Below are 25,908 nucleotides of genomic sequence, written 5' to 3'. Positions count from 1 at the left end.
ATGTGGGTATGTTAATACACATGAGAAACTATACCATGAGGAAACAGTATATACCTATAAAAACACAAAATAGTGTATTTGCAAATGTGCCAGTCAGTTACAGAACACTGGCATATGACAGGAAATTCACAATTGTCTACTTCCTAGTTTTCTCTGTAAAAGAAATGTTGATCACTTTGTGGGGCCAAGGCAGGCGGATCACGAGGTCAGGAGATGGAGACCATCCTGGCTAACACGGTGAAATAAAAATAAAAAAAAAATTAGCAGGGTGTGGTGGCACATGCCTGTATTTCCCAGCTACTCGGGAAGCTGAGGCAGGAGAATCACGAGCCTGGAAAGTGGAGTTTGCAGTGAGCTGAGATCACACAACTGCACTCCAGCCTGGGTGACAGAGGGAGATTCTGTCTCAAAAAAAAAAAAAAGAGGAAATGTTACTCATGATTAAAAGTTATACTGAATTTACATAAATGAAACTACTATGAATAAAGAGAGTAAAGAAAAAAAAACTATGCAAAGTGTGCAAGAAAAGTAGGATGTGTTTTTGATTTAAAAAGAGAAATGTGGTATGAAGGATATATTTTTTTAAGGGGGAAAAAAGAGTAATTTTGTCCTAAGGTAGAATGACTGGTTGTTCCAGAATGAGAAAAAGGAAAAGAGTAGGACCAAAACTCCATGGATTTTTAAAAACACGTAGAGGGTTCGTGGAAAAATAATTTTATGTGTAGTCAGCCGCTAAGAGAGAATGACTTTATTTCTAAGTTAAAAAAATGAGACAACTTTAAAAGCATACTAATGCAAAACCAGAATGACAGTTTTCTTGGATTATTGGTCTGGTCTTATTAAAAAATAAGAGATTTCTCCTTATCTTTTAAGTAATCTACTTAGGAAACAAAGATTTTGTATCTTAGCAAAATAATTTCCTCTGCTTCATGTTGTATTTATCAGATCTTTGCTTAGGAAAACCAAGTTTTCTCAATATTAGAAGAGCTAAAATTTTTTCACAGCTATATAACTTATGGTATTTGCCTTTGAAATATTTTATTGTCTCACTAGTTAAATAAATAAATATTATTTCATAGTAGTGAGCCTACTTAATGAAATGTTCAAAACTTTTCACATTTTTGACAAGCAACTCAATATCAAATTTAAATAGTCGTTTTGACCTCAAAACTAACTTTGTGATTTCCCAGAGCACCCCTGGAAAATCTTAAATAATATGTTCTCTCATCTTGTAAAGAGAGAGATGTTAAACTCATTAGATTTATTTGAGATACTGAATTACATAGAAGCATTGTCAAAAAGTAATGCTTAACCTTCTTCAAGTTGCATTTATATGGGTATACATTTTTAATATAACTGTTTCAAAAATTTTATGAAATTCCTAGAAATATGTCAATGTTCTTTCTGTCTATATGAATCAATCATAATTCAGTTATTTAGAACGTGATATGCCACATTATAATAAGCTCCTATCAGATCTTTAACCATGACCACTTTAAGTCTTTTGTCATTTACAGACAATTAGTTTTATTCAGATTCTTCTCTGAAAATGTTCACAATTAGCAGCAGGCCAAAACTGCTCTATCTTCAAAGAAATTCATGAAACATACTCTAATAAATACTCTGAAGTACAGGTTTCTGATAATTGTATTTATTTGTTTGTTTATTTATCCATTTATTTATTTATTAGAGACAGAGTCTCACTCTGTTGCTCAGGCTGGAGTGTAGTGTTGTGATCATAGCTCACTGCAGCCTCCAGGTCCTGGGCACAAACACTCCTCTGACCTCAGCCTCCTGAGGATTTGGGACACTATAGGTATGTGCCACCATACCCAGCTAAATAAATTCTTGTTTTTTTTGTAGAGATGGAGTCTCACTTTGTTGCTTCTGGCTTCAAGCAATCCTTCTATCTCAGTCTTTCAATGTGGCAGGACTATAAATGTGTGCCACCATGCCTGGCTAAATTTTAAAATTTTTTGTAGAGATGGGATCTTGCTTTGTTGCCCAGGCTGGTATTGAACTCCTTGCTTCAAGCAAACCGCCTGTGTCAGGCTCCTAAAGTGCTGGGGTTAAGGGCATGAGCCACCCATGCCTGGCCTCTGACAATAATAAGATCATACGCTTTGACTGGGTAAAAATTTCCAGAACCCTAGTTTAAAAATCTGATTGAGTCATAAAACTAATCAAAGATGATGCAAAATTATAACTGAGCTGACGTAACCAACTCCATCTTGCTTCTAACCTCCACTGTCCTTGTTTCTTCCTGGGTGTAGGCTACACTAACTTTGGGAGGAACTTAGTTTATAATTTAAAACAAAGATGATAACAGCCCTTTCCCAAAACAAACTTCTTTCTTGCCTGGAGACTAGATTGCCTTTGTAGGACTAACAAATTAGCCACAAAGTTTAGAAATTATGGTTTAGGAGTCATGGAGCTGGAGGCTACAAGATTCTGACCCTCCCTAAACTACTCCTAAGATCAGTGCTTGAGATGTTTTTGCAAACCTTCACTTGATGGACCACCTGGCACCACCCAGACTGATAAACTGGCTCATTTGATCTTGTGGTCCCCACCCAGGAACTGACTCAGCACAAAAGGACAGTTTCAATTCCCTATGATTTCATCTCCTACCTAACCAATTAGCACTCCTGGCTCTCTGGCTTTCCCCCACCGAGTGTCCTTAGAAACTCTGATACCCAAATGCTTGGGGATACTGATTTGAGTAATAATAAAACTCTGGTCTCCCACACAGCTGAGTCTGTGTGAATTATTCTTTCTCTATTGCAATTTCTCTGTCTCAATATACAGCTCTGTCTAGGCAGTGGGCAAGGTGAACTCCATTGGGTGGTTACAATCAAGCATAACAAGAATTAATTACATGGAACTAAATGAACTGGTAAGGAATATTATAATTTTTAAATTACTTTTTTGATTGAGACATTGCTGGTTCTTTAATATTTTGTTTTTCAAATTAAAGTTTTTCTCTTTTTCTCTCAAGCTATCTGTACCTTTTAACAATCTGGCAAACTATAAAGAAAAACAAAATATTTATTTGTTCTCTCTACCTGATCTCTCCAGAATTTGGAAACTATTGTTGATTATTCTTATTTTCAAGGCAATATAAATATATGCGTAAGTTCAATAAGAATATGTACTTCTGGCCGGGCGCGGTGGCTCAAGCCTGTAATCCCAGCACTTTGGGAGGCCGAGATGGGCAGATCACGAGATCAGGAGATCGAGACCATCCTGGCTAACACGGTGAAACCCCGTCTCTACTAAAAAAATACAAAAAACTAGCCAGGCGAGGTGGCGGGCGCCTGTAGTCCCAGCTACTCGGGAGGCTGAGGCAGGAGAATGGCGTAAACCTGGGAGGCGGAGCTTGTAGTGAGCCGAGATCCGGCCACTGCACTCCAGCCTGGGCGACAGAGCTAGACTCCGTCTCAAAAAAAAAAAAAAAAGAATATGTACTTCTTATAACAGAAAATAACTAGAAACGTTGATTATATTGCTAAGCCTATACATTTGAGAATATGTATAGAATCAGATATGACTAGAAAATTTTAAGGAACTAAATTTGATTTCATGGGGCCAATGATTACAAAGACCCTTGGAAAAACTGGCCTTGGACCTGGCTTACAGAATTCTCAGCCTTACACATAAGGAAGGTCACTTCCCAGCAGGTCCAGGAACTTCAAAATACATTAAGTACCTTGGGAAGGGTGGAATTCACCAAAATCTGTAGGTGCCACAGCCAAAAACTAATGGCGAGTCCCGTGACTCCAGGCACTTTTAAAAGTCTAATCTGAGATTCCTTATCATAAGTTCCAGGGAAACAAATTCAAAAAAAGACCTATGTGGTCAAGTACATTCTTGCTGCACTAATGTAAATAACCAGGAGAAGTTTAATGGGGTTAGACTTATTTTGCTATCTAATTAGTCTTACTTTGTTAGAATTGGAAATAACTATAGAGAATAAAATTACTCCATTATTATTTCAAACATAGAATCTAATCCTGTTCTCTGTCTTTGAAGCTTTATTATGTCTCTGTAAAGTAGACTAGATCATGCTCAATTCTAGCATCCTCCAATACCTGACTATAACTCTTCAAATTAATGTTTCCAGTTTTTCTCTCACCCTCTTAAGTTGGTACCACTGAGGGTTAAAACCTTACTGCTCAGGTCTTTGTTAGGAATATCTAAAGAAGCCCTGGACATTGAGACTGGAAACTTCCATATTTTGCTCTGAGAAGTAACTGTAACCCTTTCATCACCAGAGGCATTCAAACTGCAAGCCAGGAAATTTATTGAATGACTACTTCCATTTTCATGCTATCATCTAAAGTCATTTTGAGCCAAATGTCCTGAAATCTTGAGTGACTGCTTTCTGGAATCAAAAACAGGGTTTACAGTTTGTTCTAACTAGTTATCTTTTTCATTTTTTTTTTTTAATAGAAATGTACCTTATTAAATGCTTGATTGTTCATACCATCTAGAGGAGTTCGAGGAGGGAAGCACCCTATTTCTACCTTTATGGTGTCTCCCGAAATGAGATACAATTATTTAACTGAACTATCCTCTTCCTAGGACTGAGAGACTTGTTCATTGGGATACAGGACAATCTACCAACTCAGTTTTTGGACTGTAAAACTTCCTGTGGGAAGTTCCAGTTGGAAGAATAACAGATTCAGTACACAATACCCCCAAATAGGGCACCTTTGCATATTGAATACATCTATATTTTTGATACAGGATCTTGCTCGGTCACCCAGGCTGGAGTGTAGTACAGCAATCTTGGCTCACTGCAACCTCAGTCTCCTAGGCTCAAGTGATCCTCCTACCTCAATCTTCTCAGTAGCTAGGACTACAGGTGAATGCCAGCATGCCCTGCTAATTTTTGCATTGTTTTGTAGAAACGGAGTTTCACCATGTTATCCAGGCTGGTCTCGAACTCCTGGGCTCAAGCAATCCACCTACCTCAGCCTCCCAAAGTGCCGGGATTACAGGTTGTGAGCCTCTGTGCCCAGCCAGCATACTGAATATTATAAGCTGAAGAGAAATAACTTTTACAGGAAGATATCTCTGACAGTCCCCTGAAGCAGAACATAAGACAATCCTGTAAGAAGTACTCTCCAAATACTCAGAGGAAAGGAGCTTTCTTATCTGTGAGGATGAAGGAACGCTGAGAGAAGTCTGAATGAACAGAACTTGCCAACATTTCTCCAGTCTACAGCTTTTAACTCATACCCCTTTGTCCTATCACATTTTTCCATGGTTTTTCATAATAATAGGCTTATTAAGCAATATAATAATAGGTGATATAATAGGCTTTCCAGGCTAATAATAGGCAATATAATAAGCTTTCCAAGCCTATTATAAAAACACTGATGTTTAATCACTTTGGGGGTCTTTATTTCCTTAGGAAGCCTCCTATGTTATAAAAAACTTATATTAAATAAAAGCAACAATTTCTATTCTTTCTCTTGTTAATCTACTTTTGGTTACAGAGCCCAAGCTGAGAATCTATAAGAGCAGGAACAAAATACTTTTTTTTCCCTAGGTAACTATGGACAAATTGCTCTCCGAGTGGTTACAACATTTTATACTCCAACCAGCAGTATATAAGCACTCCTCACTTTGTCCTTAATCATATTGTTAACTACTCAAGGTTAGTTAAATCAATCCTGGGAAATAACTTTTTAAAATAAAAAAATGCATGTTCTCTCATCACTTTCTTTTGAAGAAAGTGAGATCATCCGTTACTTGTTCATTTATTTTCAAAGAAAAAATGTGTATTTCCCTTTTATTTCTCTTTTCTTTTCTTCATTCTACTCTTCAGCTTTTCACCATTTTGTCAATCCTGCCCATAGATTGTAAGCATGAGAGTGTTGTTAGCAATACATCTGAATGTCCAGTTTACAGCAAAATTAAGAACATGCAAATAATGTATGCTAGAGTTAAATCTAATAAATATTCAGTCTCCAAATCTCTAGTCTTTCAATTTGTTCAGAATCTCTGCAAAAGTTTCTAACTCATCTTTCTAATCCTCCAATAATTAAATCTTTGTTTCTTCAAATTTGTCTAAGCTAATGCATACACATACATACAACAATCCACACACCACTATATCACTCTCTTCTGTATGCTTGTGTGCATTATATACTTTTTTCTACTGAAAATACAAAGTATTTCAGCTTTATAATTCAGAGTTGAGCCCAAATCTACACTTACAAAATGGATTCCTCTGGGCAGGAGACTATATCTCTGAATCTTAGTTCCCTTCTCTGTACCTAATAGTGTTCAAGGGTTAAATATGTAATCTCGAAAGAAATAATAAATAATAACTTATAGTTTTTAGTTAATCAGTGAATAAGGGGCAATAACATATTTCAGATGTTATTTATTTAAAAGTCATACCTTATTTTCATTTAGAATTAATAGGTTAAAATTACCATTTCAGCCTCTGATTTGAAAAACTAAAGCAAATTCTTAACTCAGGAATTTGGGGGGAAGGTTTCGAGATGAAACTGTTTCATCTCAGATCATCAAGCATTAGATTATCATTAAGGAACACGTAATCTAGATCCCTTGCATATATAGTTCGTTATAGGGTTCTCACTCCTATGAGAATCTAATGCCACTGTTGATCTGACAGGAGGCGGAGCTCAGGCGGTAATGCTGGCTCACCTACCGCTCAACATGTGCAGCTCAACTTCTGCTGTATGGCCCTACTCCTAAAAGCCCACGGACCACTACGGAGGAATCCTGCTCTACAACACTGGTTACTGTTTGCTTGTCCCGATTCCACTTCAAGATTGACATGTCCTTGTTGCCTTGCATTTATTTGCTCCTTTAGCTTATCTGCTTTGACTTCAGTTCTAATGTATGTCCACTGCTTTCCTGCTTTTCCCCTTGTTTCTCAGTTGTGGCACCTGTATTCTTTTAAATCCCTGATGGAGGCAACGTGACAAAGCAGAAAGTCAGGCAGAGGAGGATTCTAAATGTATCTCTGGACTACGTATGTCACATTTTAATTATTAAAACTCTCTGATGCTCAATTTCTTCATCTGGTAATGAGTATAATTGTGTCTTTGAACGATTATTGTTAGATTCAAATCTGATAATCTTTGTAAATGGTCAGCAAACACCTAAAAAATAGTAGGGAATACTATATATATATATATTTTTTTTACCATCCCCTTTTTTCTTTCTTCTCAATTTGTTTTTAATAGACTCTAAGTTCATGACGACAGGGCCAGTGCCTGCCTTGTTCTTTGTTGTAACAACCACAGAACATAGAATAGTGGCACGGTTCAGTTCTACCTAAGCCGTAGTTCCTGACTGAAGGGAAGAAAGAAATAAAAACGAATCAATCAATGAATCATCCATCTTCTGATGTAAACCCAGTTTCAACTCCTGCTTCTACATCTCACAGCAGATCTGACTTTGTGCATGAATTCCATTTTTCATTTTTGTCTTTTTCTGAATTCTTTCAATTCCACTTTAAACTACCTCACCACAAACTACCCATGGCCCTCAGTGGGCTTCTCATAAAACACGGAAGTCAAAATTTTTATTTACTATTTAAATATGCATGCTAACAGCCAAATTATCGTAGATATTGAAAGGTTTGCCATGTTTTGAACATAATCTATTTTATATTTTTAATGAGTAGTGTCTTTCTAAATATAGTACTATTATCTTGTTTTGAAAGGCAAAAGTTTCTTCAAAGACATTTCTCCCTTAACAAAAAAATTAGCATTAGAGATAATTTTCAGATAAATCTTAATGTCAACAAATACCTTACTCTTCACTTATACCTGTATGTTTTTTGGAGAATTGTTTTTTCTAACATTATTGAGAAAAAAAAATAAGTTTTAAGGCTAAAATCTTGCAGTCACAAGGCATTTTATATAGAAAGCACTGGCTAATTTTAATTTGTACCTTTGCTAGTATAAATAGATGCAAAAAGTTTGGCCATTGATTTGTACTATTGAAAGGCATAATGAAAAGCAGCCAGAATTCTTTTTAAGTAAATAAGATGAAGTATTCCCCATTTGTTTTCAGGGAAATCAGTTAACATACCTCATCTTGTAAAATTATATAGTATAGTAGATTTTAACTGTCATTTACGTGTCCTGAATTATTTTGTCATTAATCATTAGTATCCGAGAATTTAGCTTTCTAGTGGTAAAGTAGTTATTAAGAAGGAAATACCTTTGTGCTTAAAAACTCATACTATTGCCCATCAAGCCTAGTCCAAGGTATTTGACCACTACTTAAAAATGCAAAAAACAGACCCGGCGTGGTGGCTCACGCCTATTTGTAATCCCAGCACTTTGGGAGGCCGAGGCGGGTGGATCATGAGGTCAGGAGATCGAGACCATCCTGTCTAACACGGTCTCTACAAACCCCGTCTCTACTAAAAATACAAAAAATTAGCCCGCCGGGTCTTTAGTCGCAGCTACTCGGGAAGTTGAGGCAGGAGAATAGCGTGAACCCGGGAGGCAGAGCTCGCGGTGAGCTGAGGTCGCGCCACTGCACTCCAGCCTTGGCGACAGAGTGAGACTATGTCTCAAAAAAATAAAATAATAATAATAATAATAACAATAATGTTAAAAACAGAGAAGTGAAGCAGATGTCTGACTTGGCTATTGTAACAGCTATTATGTAATAGAGTCTACTCTCACTTATCTATGCTAAGATGGGTAGAAGCGTAGGACTCTAAGGTGGAACCCCTAGATAATCATTTTTGGCACTGTTACCAACCCTTACAAGATGTGCCAATAAAGAGCAGCAACACTATTCCAGTTCCACCTGCCTGCCCTCTGCTGGACATGCTAATGAGCAGTGAAATGGCTACAGAAAGGACAGCTGGTGTGAGCGGGAAGCTTATGCACAAATAAGTCATCTTTCTTTATTACTGTAAAATACATGTAGAAATGATTTTGATTACATGTCTAATAATTATACATTTATCAGGGACATCACTCTGTAGAAACAACTAACGTTGGAGCATTTGTGAACCTTTTTATTCCTTATCGCTTCTCTCATCCATTTGGAAGGTCACCTAGTCAGATGACTAACAAACAGTAGGTTCAGCTGTATAGCTAAGTTCACCTTTACTTTGTACAGGACTGTGATTCTTTTACTCAGAGCCTGAAAGGCAGATGCCATTCTGGGAAGTTTTACCCTCAATTATGAAGACAGAAAAATACAGGAAAGGTTTTTTAAAAAGTGTAAGAGAAAATTCAGCTGCTCTGAAGTGGCAATGGAATAGCTCTTGCAAATTTTGCAAGCTTTGGCTGTGCTCCCTGAAAAATCAGCAGCAGCAATGTCCTTCAGGCAGCAGCTGTCACTGCAAGCAAAGCAGCAGCACTGGAAAGAAAAAGAAGGGGTTCCTCTGCAGACATAGAAAACAGCTGATGCATAAAAATACAGATAGGTCTGAAATTAGCAACAAGTTGCTGACTATTTTTTTCCTTTTTGTAAAGTTCACTCAGCTACTAAGATAGATGTAAATTAAACTTTAGAGACAATGTGGAATCTCAAGTGGAACTGTGAAGGAATCATACACATAGGCTGAAGACAAGTTTGATTTAAGATCCTACTACTTTTAGGCTCTATTTTCTGACTAGGGTGCACCATATTTAACTAAACCATTCAGGAAGCAGATTCAGCTACCTATTAAACACGTGACAGTTTCAAAATGTTCAGGATTCTCTGCCCAGTACTCACATTACTCAGCTGTCATAGTAAAGCGCTCAGATATATGATGTGAAAATTACATTTTAACGAGGTGTCATGTGTGTTTAAAGTTCTTATTCATCACTACACAGCCACAGCTTTTACTGGAGACACAAATGTACTTAATTTGCATATTATAAGGACAGAAGGTGCACCATATCCTCATTGTTAAACTGTTATGTGTAGGCTTTTTGTTGGTTTAGAGTCTACTATCTTTAGCGTACATAAGAATGGTTATATTTACATAATCTCAAATGTCTTTCAAGAAAATGTGGATTGTGTTTGGGAAGCAGAACAGCAGGTAACAAGACAGTAGCTACATCTCTTTATCATTCTATTGTTAGTACTTATTGCTGGATGTGTTTTTCACTAAATCTCAGTAGATTTTTAGATCTGTTAGACATACTAATTTTAGGAAATTTTTGAAACTCAGCTTCTCTGCCTGTTATTACCAATTTGAACCTACTTCCCCATCCTCCTTCAGCAGGAAATACTGAAAAACATTTGAATATTTAACAAGGAAAATTAGACTCTTGATGGACAGCTTAGAAACAAACTGTAAGAGTCAAAGAAAATACCTCTCATCTAACTCCTCTTTATTAATGAATAATCAATTCAGCAGAAGGTGGTTTGGGAGAGAGAACAGTGAAGGGTGAAAGTCAGTCAAAACCAGCCACTAATCATAGCTAAAGGCAAGTGATGCAACTATCTGACTCCCTCCCACCAGTTGCATCAGGATATAGCATATGGTTTTAGAGTTATGATGCCCATGTGAGAATCACTCAAATAATCTGTGAAACAGCTAAGTATGACTTGAACATTTTAAATGTACATCTTACAAAAAATAACCAATTAAACGTTATAATAAAGGTATACTTTTATATTGTATTTTATAAGCTAGAAAATAGGCTCAGTGGAAATTATATCTGAAGAAAATTCTAGATTTGATAGTTCTGTATCTGGTGCTCTGCCCAGAAAAAACAGAGGAAGTGCTTTCACATGTACTTTGTACTCAAGTGCTAATGCTTAAAATCATTTTGGTACCTGTGTACAAAGCTGAATCACTGGTTCTTTAGACAAAACATATTTTCAAGAGAATACAACTATTATGCATTTCTAAATATAACATATTTTCCATTTTCTCCAAGTTGAAGAAATCCCTACAATTTGTCAACTAAACAATTTAAGAAAACGTTCTTAATATAGAATTCTTTAAACAGTTGCCCACTTTCTTCCATACTGTAAAATCACTGGCCTTAATTTCTTCTGGAAGAAAACACATTAAGTATTTATGTACTTTGGTACTTATCTTTATCACACACTAAAATGCCCCTTAGATTACCAAAGCTCACAACAACGTGAGTGAAGGAGGGGAGAAGCTGGAGGTACAGGGTGGGGGTGTGGAGGATGACTGAGTGACTTAATAAAACTTAGATTATAGATTCATGTGCTGACAGCGAAGATGACTACCTGAGGAGCATACACATAATCTTAGTAAATCACATTTAGAAACTATACTCCTATTCACCTAATATCTTGAAAAAGCAGATTTAAAAAAATATAGTCCATTTATCCATTTAATCACTCAACAGTCTTTTAAAAGCACTATTTATCAGACACTTTAAGAATTTGTAGACGGGCCGGGCACAGTGGCTCACACCTGAAATCCCAGCACTTTGAGAGGTCAAGCTACTCAGGAGGCTGAGGCTCAAGAATCGCTTGAACCCAGGAAACGGAGGTTGCAGTGCCACTGCACTCCAACCTGGGCAGCACAGTGAGACTGTCTCCAATCAAACAACAAAAAAAAGGAATTTGTAGAAGAAACTGATAAAACAAAATCAACAAGATATTACAATGTGAATCAAAGTCTAATTAGTTCCAAAAAAAACTTTTTATAAAACATTAGATATTCTTTGCATTTGTGTTTTCCTTAATATGTGAAATAAAACTATATTACTTAAAATTTTAAGAAATTATTTGCAAATCTATTTGCTATATGAATGCTAAATAGCAGTATCAAAATAAGTTCAGATTTATATTTCTACCAACTTAATGCTGGGAAATGACAAAAATGTTGGCAATTTTACATTTAATATCATGCAGAATAAGTGACAACAGGATGGTGTTCCAAAAGTAATGTTTTTAGAGAACATAGTACATGAATTTTAAACTTCTTCTAAACTTTGCCAAGAAAACTTGGCCAATTAATGATTTTTTTTTCTAGGAGAAACTTCACTTACAGTCTCTGAAAACATTTTAAATACAATTTTAAAAAGTCAATTGAAATGAATTTATTAACATAGCTATTGTTGAAAACAATGTTTCACAGATCCTACCATTTCCCAAGACATTTCTTCTGAAAAATAATGCAAACATGTATGTCACACAATTGAGCAGCTCAACCAAAGGCAGAGAAATTTAAAAATGTAACAATTAAAAGTCTGGGGATGAGTGTTGGGAAAAGTAAGGAACTAGGATTAATAACTCCTGAAACCACTTTTAGAATACTTTGAGGAGTTGAGCTTTTTTTTTTTCATATTCTTCCTCCAAGGTTACCATTTCAGACTTTAAAAATGACCCTTGTAGAATACAAACTAGTACAGCCACTATGGAAAACAGTGTAGAGATTCCTTAAAGAACTAAAGGTAGAACTACCATTTGACCCTGCAATTCCACTACTGGATACCTACCCAGAGGAAAAGAGGTCATTACACAAAAAAGATACTTGCACGCATATGTTTATAGCAGCACAATTCACAATTGCAAAGTATGGAAATAGTTCAAATGCCCATCAATCAATGAGTGGATTAAAAAAAAACCTGTGATATAAATATATAGAATAGAACACTACTCAGGCATAAAAAAAGAATGAATTAATGGCATTCTTAGCAACATGGATGGACTTGGAGACTATTATTCTAAGTGAAGTAACTCGGGAATGGGAAACATACGTTCTCACAAGTGGGAGCTAAGCTATGAGAATGCAAAGGCATAAGAATGATACAGTGGACTTTGGGGACTTGGAGGAAAGTGTGGGAGGGGATGAGGGACAAAAGACTATAAATTGGGTTCAGTGTATACTGCTTGGGTGAAGGGTGTACCAAAATCTCACAAATGACCACTAAAAAACTTACTCATGTAAACAAATACCACCTGTTCCTCAAAAACTTATGGAAGTAATAAGAAAAAAAAAAAAAGAATGATAAAAAGACTGAAAAAAAAAAGGCCCTTATAAAAACAAATCATTTGATTTCATGGTTGAAGAGTAGATACAATTTTTAGAGTACAAATACATCATGTTTAACTTGTAATACAAACTACAAATGATGCTTGTATCTAGAGGTGCTAACATCTGGGCAATTTTGGAATAAGTTATATGAACTGAAGTACTTTAAAAGGGCCTTCATTTAGAAAACATGGATAAAAATGGTCCTTGTAGGGTTGGTGCAAATTTATTAGGTTGTTACTGTATTGGGCCTATTACATACATTTTCTCATTAAAAGAAAACAATAGTCTTGTGAGGTTGGAGTTATTTTTTTCCATTTTATAGTCTGAGGAAATCAAGATTGAAGACTGAACAACCTGCCCAGAGTCAAACAAGAGACAGAGAGAATTCAAACCTACATCCTTCTGATTCCCAAGCTCATGTTCAGAAGCCTATGCTACCTATGTGTAAGCATCACCAAGTGTCACCAGAGGATCTTTATATACCCAAGAGAAGCATATTTGCCTTTTAGTTTTCAACACCAGATCTTTTTACAAGAGACATAAAACATAGAAACCCCTTTACATAAAAACTTCAAAAGAATGAATTTTCATTGATTAGAATACAGTTAAAATCATCGCAAAAAGATTTAGCCTGCTACCAACAGATGGTAATGACAAATACACTTTGGGTTGATAGATTTAGGATTAGTTTTTGACTCTAACATATCTGTAATAAGTTGAGGGTTTCTGTACATAGACACATAGGACCCAAAATAAAATGGCAATAAAAATTCACTAAAGGCAATTTCTTTGGGGGGGAAAAAAAAAGTCACTGTAACTTACTAAACAAAAATACCCAGCTGAAACTGTTTGTATGAAATAAGAAAAGGCTCTACTAACGTTAATTGAAATTTTCCTATCAGCACACATCATGCATAAAATTTATTTCTATACATATTCTTTCCACCCCTAAACTGCAATAAGTCCATGCTAAAGCACTAGCTTTTCAATTTGAGCATTCATGCATGAAAATTGATAGTTTTTTTGTGATTATATTGACAAATTTAAAGGGTGAAATTTCACTATTTGTAAAACAGACAAAGTCTTGTCATTGTTCAAAAGGAATGAAAATTCAATCTCCTGACTTAAGTTAGGAATTCATTTTAAAAGCTGAAGTCTATCACTTCTTAATGTTTGCTACTTCAATAGCATCCTTTTATTTATTTATTTATTTATTTTTTGAGATGGAATCTCGCTTTGTCACCCAGGCTGGAGGGCAGTGGCGCAACCTCCGCTCCCTGCAACCTCCGCCTCCCAGGTTCAAGCGATTCTCCTGCCTCAGCCTCCCTAGAAGCTGGGATTACAGGTGCCCACCAGCTTGCCAGGCTATTTTTTTTGTATTTTTAGTGGAGACGGAGTTTCATCATGTTGGCCAGGCTAGGTTTTTGAACTCCTGACTTCAAGTGATCCGCCCACCTCGCCCTCCCAAAGTGCTGGGATTACAGGTGAAAGCCACCTCGCCCAGACTTCAATAGCATCCTTTTAACAAATAATAGGCACTAGTACATGAGGGAGAGACGGCCCATATTTTAACTACCATAAACAGACAAACAAATACATTTTAAAAAATTAAATGAAGGTGTAATTTTCCTTATGTTCACAATTACAATAACTCATTCTCTTACCCCCTCCATATATATGTACACATATATGGAGGGGGATATGTACATATATATAGATGGGGATATGTATATACATATGGAGGGGGATACATGAATATATTAATATATAAACATATAACCACCATATGAATATGTATACTAATACACATGTGACTATACATGTATACATATATATATAGTACACACAAAAAGCATAGTCATATATGTGCATGAGTATATATATTCCTATGTTTATTATATGCTAAAATTGTGTGTATGCTAAAAATATTTTTGGCAAGTTTTTAAACACATGGGATTATGGTACCATCTTATTCTTTAAGGATAACTTAATAAAACCGAGTTAAGAACTTGCTTTAGTTTATCATATCAGAACCTGAAATGGTAATTAATTATAACCTATCTGTTACTCTAAATAAAAATAAGGTATGATCTTTTAAATAAATAAAATTTGAATTATGTTATTGCCTCTTATTCACTGATTAACTAAAAAAAGTGTTATTATTTATTATTCCTTTGAGATATTAGAAATCACTTCCTGTTCTAGTTAAGAGTCAAAAAAGACTAAGAACCATCCATAACAAAGTTTTCACTACCAAATATAAATTTTAGTTTAAGAATATCATGACTATGAAAGGAGTGTCTTCCCAGATACTCTAGATAATGGATTATTGATCGGGTTTTAAACTGTAGAATGCAGTGGTTTAAAAAACAAACAAAAAACCTTACCTGTACAGCGGTGAGTCAGATAATAGAGTTGGTCTAGGAGATGTTGTTGAGGACTTAGGTGAAATTGCTTTTGTTGCTATTGCATATTTAGTCTTTTCTTTCCGTAAAAGCTAATTCAACATAATATCAGCATTGCTGATTGTGGAAACAAGTGCTGTCACTCTGACTGAAGCCTCTCCATGATTAGAGAAAATACTAAAAAATAATTTGTCATCCTATCTGAATAAGAAGTGAAAAGCCATTCATTCATTCATTCATTCATTCATTCATTCATTCACTCATTCCACAAGAGTGATTGAGCCTTATTATATATATGCAATGTATTATACTAGAGTCAGAGAAGACAGAAATAATGGTAAGAGAAAAATACAATAAAAGAAAGGGTAAGGCAAAGCCATTGACCATAAAAAACTTAGGATCTAGTTCAGTAAAAAGATATGCATATACTGGACTAAGAGGAATGTCGTGCTAATAAAAGAGTAGTTCAACACATAATGCAGAAAATATGAAATATTAACAGGATTACATTTTATTTTAGCAAAGGTTTTGTGCACGTCACTATATAAAGAACTAACCTGCTGAAAATGACAAATGCCCTTCAAAGAAGGAGTGCTAAAAATTGGAGTTGAGCAAAACAAAGGAAAGTCAATTCCTTGTAGTTACACATTTTTAAAGCTGAATGGCAAAAATAATTTAATTTTTGAATTGCTATATTACTGTCAAAATTCAGACACCCCTATCTTAGTTTTCCATTATACTTTATCTTGGGGAAGACTATTATGACTAGTTGATATGGTTTGGCTCTGGATCCGTACCCAAATCTCATCTTGAATTGTAATCCCTGTATCCCCACATGTGGAGGGCAGGACCTGGTGGGAGGTGATTGAATCATGGGGGCAGTTTTCCCTGTGCTGTTCTTGTGATAGTGAGTAAGTTCTCATGAAATCTGAGCGCTTTATAACAGAGTCTTCCCCTTTCGCTTGTTCATTCTCTTTTGCCTGCTGCCATGTAAGACACGCCTTTGCTTCTCTCTCACCTTCTGCTATGATTGTAAGTTTCCTGAGGCTTCCTCAGACATGCAGAACTGTGAATCAAGTAAACCTCTCTCTTTTATAAATTATCCAGTCTTGTTTATGTCTTCATAGCAGTGTGAGAATGGACTAATATGCTAGCTAAAAATTTTAACCTTTAAATTAAGATAATTGTGTTGAGTACATAAAAATGAAAAAAATTAAAGCTATTTATGATTGTCTTTAAACAACATTAAAAGGAAATGGTATGTTTTTAATGGAAAAAGGGCGCTTGTAAAGAATTGCAATTAAAACTATAAAAAATTCCAATGTCTTATAAAAATCAAGATATTTTTTCCTGTACTTATCAGTTATGAACATTTTTCTCAATATACCAATTAAGTTCATTCAGACACAGGCACACTCAAACTGACAACTTTCCCAAAAGGGGAGGTCATATATGATGCTCTCTGTGAGGTGAATACATTAGTGCAGGCTCTTGAAACATAATATCAAGTTAACCCTTTGACATGTTCCAAGTAGACAGCACTTCAGTGGGCATTTCACAATTAATTAGACAGGCTGGCATTCTATTTCAGCAATGGTTTTGTGCAGTTCACTACACAAAGAACTAACCTGCTGAAAATAACAAACACCCTTCAAAGACGAAGAGCTAAAGACTGGAGTTGAGCAGAACAAAGGAGAGTCTACTTTTCGTAGTTACAAATTTTTACAGCTGAAAGTGATCAGCAGCAACCTTCTTTAGAGCAAAGACAAAGAACAATTTTCAGGTACACAGGCCAGAAGACCACAAAGAAAGTTAAAAAAACAAAAACAAAAACAAACAAACAAACAAAAAACCAACATAAAATGAACTTGCTGAGAACAAACTGTAAATATTTCCCCAAAGAGTACCATAAAAGGTTGAACTTACCTGATCTACTATCCAGCGGTCCAAAATCCAAAGAATATTTCACGACATGATAGTTATTCCATACATAAAGCAGGTTGTCCCTGGGGTTGTAATCCACAGCTGCAATGTACTGGTATGAATTGGGAAAGGGTACATCCACCAAACTATCCTTGCTTTGGTCAGTGTTGTAAATGTAGTCAATCTTATTTCCAGTGGCCTCATTGTCATCATCCTCATATACAGATTTGACCACATACAGAATTCCACAAATCATAAAGGCATTGGAAGCTGACCTTTTATCATATGCAGTATCCCATGTTCCTTCGATCCGTAGGGTGTAAGGGTTCAACTGACTAATGACAATTTTACCGTTGTTTTGTTCTGTTGCATAGATTACCCATAGCCCATTCTCATCTACTGCCAGGTCTATGTCAGATTTGCCTCCCCATCGGTAAGGGGAGGTATCATGGTAATTGGCATTTGCTATGATAGCCTCTCCACTCTTTATCCTAGTCCGCAAATCAAACTTTACTATGTTCCTGGTGCGCTCTTTGTTGAAGAACAAAGCTCCATCATACACTACAAATCCTGTGCCATCCACCCTATGAGGGAGCTTGTAGGTTGTAGTTGGTCTTCCAGCAATGAAGTCATCCTTGGATGAATACTCAGTCAGGGTATCAGTTCTGTAGGGAGTCCAGGGCATATAATAAATCTTGTCAGATGCCTGCAGAGGGTCTTTGCACCACGCCCCAGATTGGTGGTCAGACTCAAACAAATGTTCACTCTGGTATACTCCTTTTAGTAGTCCAGGACAAAGAAAAACTGTTGGAAGGGAAACAGTTAAAATAAATAAATACATTAATTTCATATTTTGTTATTTAGTCTTATTTTTCACCAAATGGAATGCAACTCTAACAGGAGATACCCACCATCACTTATTTTGCTGCATTCTTTTAAGAACACAAAGTATTCTTCCACATTAATTTTGGCTTCATTTCAAAATCATTTTGATTTTGATAACTGAAAAATATCTAGCCTTTTTGTGAGTAGCTGTGCCTTCCTGTGATTGTTACCTTTGTAAACACGCTACAATATTTTTGGAAATATATATTAGATGTGACATATGTCTACGTATTCTATAGACATATAAGAAACACAAATGTTTATACACAATACTTTTAATAGTTCACTGAAGAACATATTTCAAAACAAAAATTATTGTTTCCATTCTGATGAAATTAGCCATTCAGTAGTTATCATTAAGAAACAGATGAATATCCCATAGTAATTTTTTAATAAAGGAAAAGAAAAGCCCTGTAATACAGGCCACTGAATCTTTTAGCAAAAAAGCTCTCAAAGTTGCTACAACACACACAGAGCATGCAACCCACACAATTAAAAATGAGTGATGGATGGATACTGGAAGGAAAAGAGAAAGGAAGAAAAAGAAAGGAAAGAAGGAATAAGGAAAGAAGAAAAGGTGAAAGGTTACAGAAAAGAACCCAAGATCTAGATTTTAATCAGTTAAAAATGTCCTGTTAAATACAGTAGTATTGGAACTTAAAAACATGTACCTTTTACTGTTACATGAAAAGAGCATTAAAACCCAAGATTACTTGCTATAATATTTTGCTGCTCATACTTCAGAATGAAAATGGCTAGGAATCATCTGATTCACTTGATTTTTGTATGATTCAGTAGCATATCATGTGAATGGTGGTAAGAAAGCCTGGCTGATTCATCTGCAGTGAAGGGGCTATAAAGCAATGTTTCCCAAAGGTTGGTCCTTGAATCACGTGTTTCAAGTGGCATAGCTAGATGTTACACAGAAAGAAAAAAGGGATCCTTACCCACATGTGTTTAAGAAATGTTATATTAAATATAACTGTAGCAGAGATTCTAATAGCATAGGTACATTTGTGAATCTCCAAGGCGGAAGTGGGAAGGGTGAGCAAATTTCACACACTAATTGGATCATGGCACCTTTATTATAGAGCTTCTTTGGAGTATAGAGTTCCACTGAACCTACTATGGGAAACACTGCTCTAATATATTTGCAAAGCAAATACACTGAAAAATAATCATGCAGTCTACTGTTATGTTTGGAATGATTAGAAGTGTACTGGGTGAAAAAATTAGAAAATCACCGTAATTTGGACTTTGACCCTTTTTTAAATGATTAAAGTAGTATTATTTTGGCATTAGTGATTAGCTTTTAAACAGCAACTATAAGCATAGATGCAATGGAAAACAATCTAAGATGAAACTCGGGTAGATTTTGGAGATTATCGAAAAGAAAAGTACATTACTAAAATGCCTAAAGTTTTACTTTTAGAGAAATAAGAAGTTTGGGAACAGGCTAACTACCAAAATCTTCCATAGCAAGGACAGAGGGCCATCATCAATATACAATCCATAATAATATTGATTATAAGAATTTTATGCTTGCTATAATTATAAAGGATAGGTATCCATTGTTATCAAAACTGTATATAAGCTTTATGCTAAAATTAATAATCATCCTTGATGACTAAAGTAATTTACTTTAGGTGGTTCGGAAAACTATTTCCCTTTTCCCCCAATAGTTAAAAATTAATGGAATAGGGAAACCATGCCAGAGCTATGAAAAATTGTCTAGTATAGAAATAAAAACAAATTAAAGCAACTACTATTCATCACCATGAGTTGGATTTCTAACTACTCAAAAATAAAGGGGAATAAAATACACTGTGGAAACTTTTATACTACTAAACTCTTCTTAGATAAAAGAAGCTGATACTTGTCAGTAATACAGATTAAAGTGAAGTTGAGCAGCAGAAGTAGTAAATAAATTTTCATAAAATAGATAAGAATTAATAACAAAATTATTGTAACTAAATGTTAAACTGTTAAATAACTTAGCCTATAAATAGTATATAATTTATGAAAGGTATTTAATTACCTTTTTGTTCCACTTCTATTGGAGAGAGAGAAGTAAAGAGAGAAAGGAGAAAAGAGAATAGATTAATGGTACGGTATTGGCCAAGCACTTTTTATTCACCTCTTCCAAACTGAAAGTAAATAATTTATTTCACTCATACTTGCTTTATTGAACATTATATGTTTTAATAAACTCATCTCTCTAATACAGTTATTTAAAAATAATCATATTATATTCTTTAAAATATATTATAAACTTTGAGAAAAAGGGTAAAAATTAATCAAACTATGATTAAATAAACACACCATTCCAAATTACAGACATAGGAAATGCAATATTCATAATAAGAACACAAATATTTCCATTTGAAAGGCAGGTCAATAGTTACACAAAGAAAGCTTTCAAATAGTTTGACTAGTCTCACTTATAAATATTATAGTCTATACCACTATTTCACATAATAGTTATGTTTTCTATGCATTTCAAAGAGTTTGTTCAGAAGAAGAACTACTCGGCAACTCATTTCCTAAGGCCTAAGATTTCCTGTAGCTTGTCAGTCTTATGAGAAATGCACATCATGCGACTACACATTAATGTGGAATGCTCTTACCCTAAATAAATTGATTTGGAATCCTTATTGAAGAAACTTTTCTCCCTGACACTCAGTAATATTTGATATTACTATGGAAAAAATATTGTGTTTCAGAAAAATATGTTATCAGAAGGTTTAGAAAAATAATGAGCCACTGGCTCTGGTCATTTCTGAAACTCTTAACAGAGTCAACATACACTTATAAAAATAGAGATCCTCAAACATGTTATGTTTATACATTTCAAATTAAATTCCATAATTATTTTTAAGGTATTGACCAATATAAGTCAGTAAAAAATTTGGAAAATTGTTAACATATTCACAAACTCAGCAAGCAGCATCTCTTTATCTTATAAACATTTTGTTTCACCAAAGACAATGTGCTATATTCTAACATGAAAAGAGGGACCAATAAGAAAAAAGAGGAGAATGTCAGGGAAGAATAGTTCACAACACAAACTTCAAAAAATCACAGATTTCAAGTGATGTAAAACTAAAGCAATTTCAGTGGAAGAGATGAACTCAGATATTATGCACAATAAATAAATGTAAAACTGTAGTAAGATTTCAAAAACAAGTGAGAAATACTGTTTGGGATAATTACATTTGGGTGATATCTTTATACTTTGATCTAAGCTTGCATGTTTCCAGTTATTGTCAAATCCACACTCGTTTCTCTCCAACGACTTTTTTGAAGCCTCAATATCATGTTGCAAAGTGATACTGAGTAATGATATTCCTCAATCTCACCAAGGAAAAACTGGCATATATCAAAAGTTCTGCTTAGAAAGTTGCAAATAAGGTTATCAAATTTTAGATCCTTCATCTCACTAATAAATATTATTATGTTTTAAATAATTTCAACTTTTATTTTAGAATCAGGGGTACATGTACAGGTTTGTTACATGGATATATAATGTGATGCTGAGGTTTGGGGTACAATTGATCCCATCACCCAGGTAGTGAGCATAGTACCTAATAGTAAATTTTTCAACCCTTGCCCCCCTCCCTCCCTCTCTACAAATATTATTTTTAATGATATTTCTTGGATGCTTTTAAAAACTCTATTATATTGTCATAATTTATCATCATCCTCAATTAATCTTTATTGAGTAACTCCAGGGTTTACTGGACCATATGTCTCAAATAGGCTAATACAGGCATCTCAAGCCTTATCTGGGATGCACTTCATGCTTATACCAGAATAATAATAAACCTGTGTTCAGACTGACAACTAGAAGAAGCATAACTAAGCACCTTAACAAATTGCATAATTGATAGTCTCCAACGTGTAGATTTGAGGCCCATTATAATGAAGGCTGAGGTTGGGGATAGAAAGTCATACTAGAGTTGATATTTTTCAACTACTAGCCTACAAAGAAGTTTTCAGAACTAATTTTGTTCCTTGAAATAGCCTTAGATAGAGATATATTTCTGATAAATACACACACAGAGAGAGTTTTACATTCTAAAACACAGAAATGCACGTTCATGGAAATTTAGTCTTCTTTCACATAAAACTCATACACAATCTTATTTTTGAGTGGAACTATCCTAACTTCTTTGTGAGTTTTATTTATCTCTTCAACAAATATTTAATGATGAAGGAAGGCTGTGTGACAAAAAAAGTATTGGCAATGGTATCTGTTATATTCTTCAAATATTATCTTACACTTTAATGGAAATTTTTATTTTTTGAAGAGTTTTAACCTCTATTAACTCAACTGCCATTTAGTAAAATTTTGGTTTTGATTCTCTGGTCCTGTTTAATATCAGAGACACTGGCATAAGCTGTACAATAAGTAAAGCTTGCCTCTGTTGATTGCTGGTTACTCAAAATGAAGATTTATTAGGCTGTTGTGCTTTGGAGAAAATTATTATGATCTTGCCCATGTCATGACTGGCTGTAGCTCATTTATCATTTATTTGATATTTTCAAGACTGAAGTAAAATAGTCCTATAATTTAAGTTGAAACAAGTGCATACAAATCATATTCCCATAACAAAAACTGGCAAGACAACATAATTTGTCATTGAAAAGCTTAGTAACACTAAGGATTGGCCAGTCATTACCTATCATTTAATTCTGATTCTAGAAGCTTCCCTACACTGAATAAATAATCAAATTACATGAATACAAGAAACAAGCACACTACTACATCCTGCATAACCACATAATAAATACTCAGTGAATAGCTCTTGAATTAAACACATAATCCAAATAACATTGAATAATTTTGCTTCTTGATATTTAAAGCATGTTGTAGAAAGAAAAAGTGGTGAAATAGAATCTGCATTCACTATATAAAATCATATTGCAATGCATTATCTGCATAATGTCTGTATATTTTAATAGGTGGGGAGGAAAGTAAAATTTATAAGCAATTTATATCTCTAACCCATTAAATGTAAAACTGGAGAGCAAAAGAAGAAAAAGTATATGGGTGGTATTGTGGGTTATACTGGCAAAAAACATTTGTTGCTATGAAACAGCCTGCAATGATCTAAAAACACAGGCCTAAAATACTCTCTTCCCTCCTCTCTGTAATAAGATAATAAATAAATGAATTGCATGATGACAACTGTGTGAGGGCCTTTTTCAGGATCTCTTGTTTTTTAGTCTAGTCCAATATCCTGAATTCTGGCATAGCTGTCATTGTTCATTTCCAAAAGTTTTTGAAACTAGTTTGTCTCCTTTTCTCTCTACACTTTTAATTTCCAAACTATTTTTACTGTGCATTCAGCCTCTATAAATCTGTTTATATATTTCCTTAAAGTGATTTCATCGTTATCCTTTGTCAAACTTAATGTCATAAGCTATATCCTGTGGTTAGAGTAAATGACAAATTCAATTAAGGAAAATTTTATTCTGTATCAAAGAAAGAAACAGGTAAAAATGACTAGTAAATTTTCCTCTATATTTTCCAAGAGTTCATAAAATAGATACAATATATAGTTATGCTACTGTTTTGAAAAATAAGATATCTGTTCAGCCATTTCTGAATCATATGCAATACCTTTGAATTGCATTGTTTAATTAGAAAAGGCATGGATCAGAGAGCATATGTATGTATTGCCAAGCTTTTTAAAATTACATTACAAAATAGAGAGAAATACATTTGTTGCATGCCAAAAAATGTTAATGCCATAACTAAGAATTATGAACTTGTATTCAATTCTAATGTTTAAATTATCTTTTCTTTTAAACTACAAAAATCATAGAACACATTTTCTATTTACAATGTAGAATGTTACAATCCAATAATGCCCCTATATTTCTGTAATCTATAAGGAAAAAGACACTTATAGGGGACATAACATGGTAATAAAATATTAAATATTATAAACTTTTTTTTTCATTGCAATGTAATAGTATTGTTAACAGAACAATTGTCCTTATTACATTTGGTTTAGACTATTAAAATACACTTGGGTACCCTTATCACATCCCAGCGGGGCAGCTGGGATATGGCAGAAAGGCAAACTAAGAAAGTAATAAAAAAATCACAACCAGTTACCTATAAGTTGCATAATCAAAAGCTCACAATAATACAGGTTGAGCATCTCAGATCTAAAAATCTGAAATAAAAAATGTTCCAGGCTGGGCACTGTGGCTCACGCCTATAATCCCAGCATTTTGGGAGGCCAAGGTGGGTGGATCACAGGAGTTTGGGAGTTCGAGACCAGCCTAGCCAACATGGTGAAACCCCATCTCTACTAAAAATACAAAAATTAGCTGGGCGTGGTGACCCATGTCTGTAATCCCAGCAACTCGGGGGGCTGAGGCAGGAGAATCACTTGAACTCACTTGAACCCAAAAGGCAGAGGTTGCAGAGAACCAACATCGCACCACTGCACTCCAACCCAGGTGACAGAGTGAGACTCCATCTCCAAAAAAAAAAAAAAAAAAAAAATGTTCCAGTGAGTATTTCCTTTGAGCATCATGTTTTCAGATTTTGGAGCATTTCGGTTCTCCAAAGGCCACTGCACCCGACCTTAAGTAGACATTTAAGTGCAGGCATTCTCATTATCCCAACTTTTCAAATGAGGAAACTGAGGAACAAATATCATGGCTCTATGGCTAATAAGTTTAGGTAGCTAAGTTTTGTTTAGGTAGAGTTGAAACAGGAATATATTGAATATATTTTAAAATCCCAAACATCAGAAATCTGAAACATTACTGATCCCAAGCATTTCGGATAAGGGATACTCAGCCTATACTTTATATATGAACAGCATTTTATAATTTAATAAAATGTTTTCACATGAATCACCTTATTTAGTTATTGAAGAATTAACAGCACAGTTATGTGATGCAGTATTTATTATTCCCATCAGAGAAGAGTAAAGAGGGTCAAAACACTAAAGGATTTGACCAAAGTCAACCCTGGTAGGTGGCACAGTCCTGCCATTTGTCTAATACCATACGCTGACTCTCACAAGGTACAAACTCAATGAAACACAGTTTAATTGTTGTACTCTAGTTCTGCATTTCCTCCCTGTCATCAAATCCTTGAAAAAGCATACTTTAGAAAAGACAAAAATATAAATAGAATCTCCCTGAGGGTAGGCACTATATCTGGTATAATATTCTTTCATTAAGTACTGAAATTTTGCATACAAAACCAATGAATGTTTAAGTAGACCTTTCTTTTTTTTTTTTTTTTTTTTTTTTTTTTTTTTTTTTTTGGCACGGAGTCTCGCTCTGTTGCCCAAGATGGAGTGCAATGGCGCGATCTCGGCTCACTACAAGCTCCGCCTCCCGGGTTCATGCCATTCTCCTGCCTCAGTCTCCCCAGTAACTGGGACTACAGGCGCCTGCTACCACGCCTGGCTAATTTTCTTTGTATTTTTAGTAGAGATGGGGCTTCACCTTGCTAGCCAGGATAGTCTCGATGTCCTGACTTTGTGATCCGCCCGCCTTGGCCTCCCAAAGTGCTGGGATTACAGGCGTGAGCCCCTGCACCCGGCCTTAAGTAGATATTTAAATGCAGGCATTCTCATTATCCCAACTTTTCAAATGGGGAAACTGAGGCACAAATACCATGGCTCTATGGCTAATAAGTTTAGGTAGCTAAGCTTTGTTTAGGTAGAGTTGAAATAGGAATCTAAG

The 25,908-nt window shown here is 35.0% G+C and overlaps 1 protein-coding gene across 50 annotated transcripts in view; it reads right to left on the bottom strand.

Annotated features, from left to right (window-relative positions):
• Positions 1-25,908, bottom strand: part of ADGRL3 (adhesion G protein-coupled receptor L3) — an 873,550-nt gene that overhangs the window by 312,150 nt on the left and 535,492 nt on the right. For 44 of the 50 annotated variants that reach the window (XM_050789802.1, XM_050789801.1, XM_050789811.1 and 41 more), the window contains 2 exons: positions 20,225-20,239; positions 17,305-18,105 (listed from right to left, as the gene is read on the bottom strand). In XM_050789802.1, the coding sequence (XP_050645759.1) occupies positions 17,305-18,105; positions 20,225-20,239 (816 nt within the window). The remainder of the gene's footprint in view (positions 1-17,304; positions 18,106-20,224; positions 20,240-25,908) is intronic. The other 6 variants (XM_050789809.1, XM_050789822.1, XM_050789829.1 and 3 more) reach the window with 1 other exon arrangement.

The sequence above is a fragment of the Macaca thibetana genome, chromosome 5, assembly GCF_024542745.1.
Source record: "Macaca thibetana thibetana isolate TM-01 chromosome 5, ASM2454274v1, whole genome shotgun sequence".
Classification (NCBI taxonomy): domain Eukaryota; kingdom Metazoa; phylum Chordata; class Mammalia; order Primates; family Cercopithecidae; genus Macaca; species Macaca thibetana.
Note: the sequence above shows the minus strand (reverse complement) of the source record. Positions and strands in the feature narration are given on the sequence as shown.